Source organism: Geospiza fortis, unplaced genomic scaffold (genome assembly GCF_000277835.1).
Source record: "Geospiza fortis unplaced genomic scaffold, GeoFor_1.0 scaffold213, whole genome shotgun sequence".
Lineage (NCBI taxonomy): Eukaryota > Metazoa > Chordata > Aves > Passeriformes > Thraupidae > Geospiza > Geospiza fortis.
The window spans coordinates 609,761-610,599 of record NW_005054399.1 but is presented as its reverse complement, the minus strand read 5'-3'; the positions used below and the strand labels follow the sequence as shown (position 1 = coordinate 610,599).

The 839-nt window shown below is 62.3% G+C and overlaps 2 protein-coding genes across 2 annotated transcripts in view; one reads left to right on the top strand and one right to left on the bottom strand.

Annotated features, from left to right (window-relative positions):
- MIEF2 (mitochondrial elongation factor 2) overlaps nt 1–816 on the bottom strand; it is a 5,118-nt gene extending 4,302 nt beyond the window's left edge. Inside the window, exon 1 of the mRNA XM_005425991.1 lies at nt 713–816. Coding sequence (XP_005426048.1) covers nt 713–816 — 104 coding nt within the window. The remainder of the gene's footprint in view (nt 1–712) is intronic.
- The window catches only part of FLII (FLII actin remodeling protein), an 8,847-nt gene continuing 8,792 nt past the window's right edge, over nt 785–839 (top strand). The window contains exon 1 of the mRNA XM_031061090.1: nt 785–839. Coding sequence (XP_030916950.1) covers nt 815–839 — 25 coding nt within the window. The 5' untranslated portion in view covers nt 785–814.

The following is an 839-nucleotide window of genomic DNA, read 5'->3' as shown; positions in this document are numbered from 1 at the left end:
CGGGCCCGGCCCCGCCCGGGGTGGGTGACCCGGGGCAGTCCCGGTCCCGATCCCACGGGAACTGCGGGGTCGGGGGATCCTTGACCCCCATTAAGCTGCTATGGTTGAGCAACCCGGCCCCCAGCCCACGGGGTCCCGGAGAAACCGGTGATCCCCGAGCCTCCAGCTCCCGATCCCATAGGAGTGGGCGATCCCGGCTCCCGATCCCAAAGGAATGGGCGATCCCAAATCCCCATTCCCATAGGATTGGATCTCCATAGCCCCCAGCTCCCAGCCCCCTAGGAATGATCGATTCCCATCTACCAGCTCCCGATCCCATAGGACTGGGCGATCCCAGCCCCCGATCCCATGGGAGTGGGCAATCCCAGCTCCCATTCCCATAGGAGTGGGCAATCCCAGACTGGGCGATCCCATAGGACTGGGCGATTCCGGCTCCCAATCCCATAGGACTGAGTGATCCCAGCTCCCAGTCCTATAGGACTGGGCAATTCCCGTTCCCGATCCCATAGGACTGGATCTCCATGGCCCCCAGGTCCCAATCCCATAGGACTAGGCGATCCCAGCCCTCTAGTTCCCAGTTTTATGGGATTGCTCGATCCCAATCCCCACATCTCCCCATCCCTCAGGATTGGGTCATCACAACCCTACACTTCTCAGTCTCATTGCACTGCTCCATCCCAAACCTCCCATGACCACAGAGCCTCAATCACACTGAGGTCCCCCGATCCCCATCCCGTGGGACAGGTCCTCACCCTCCTCCTCCTCCTCCTGCTCCTCCCTGCAGGGCGGGTACTTCCCGGAGCACGTGAAGGCCATGACGAGCCTGCGCTGGCTGAAGC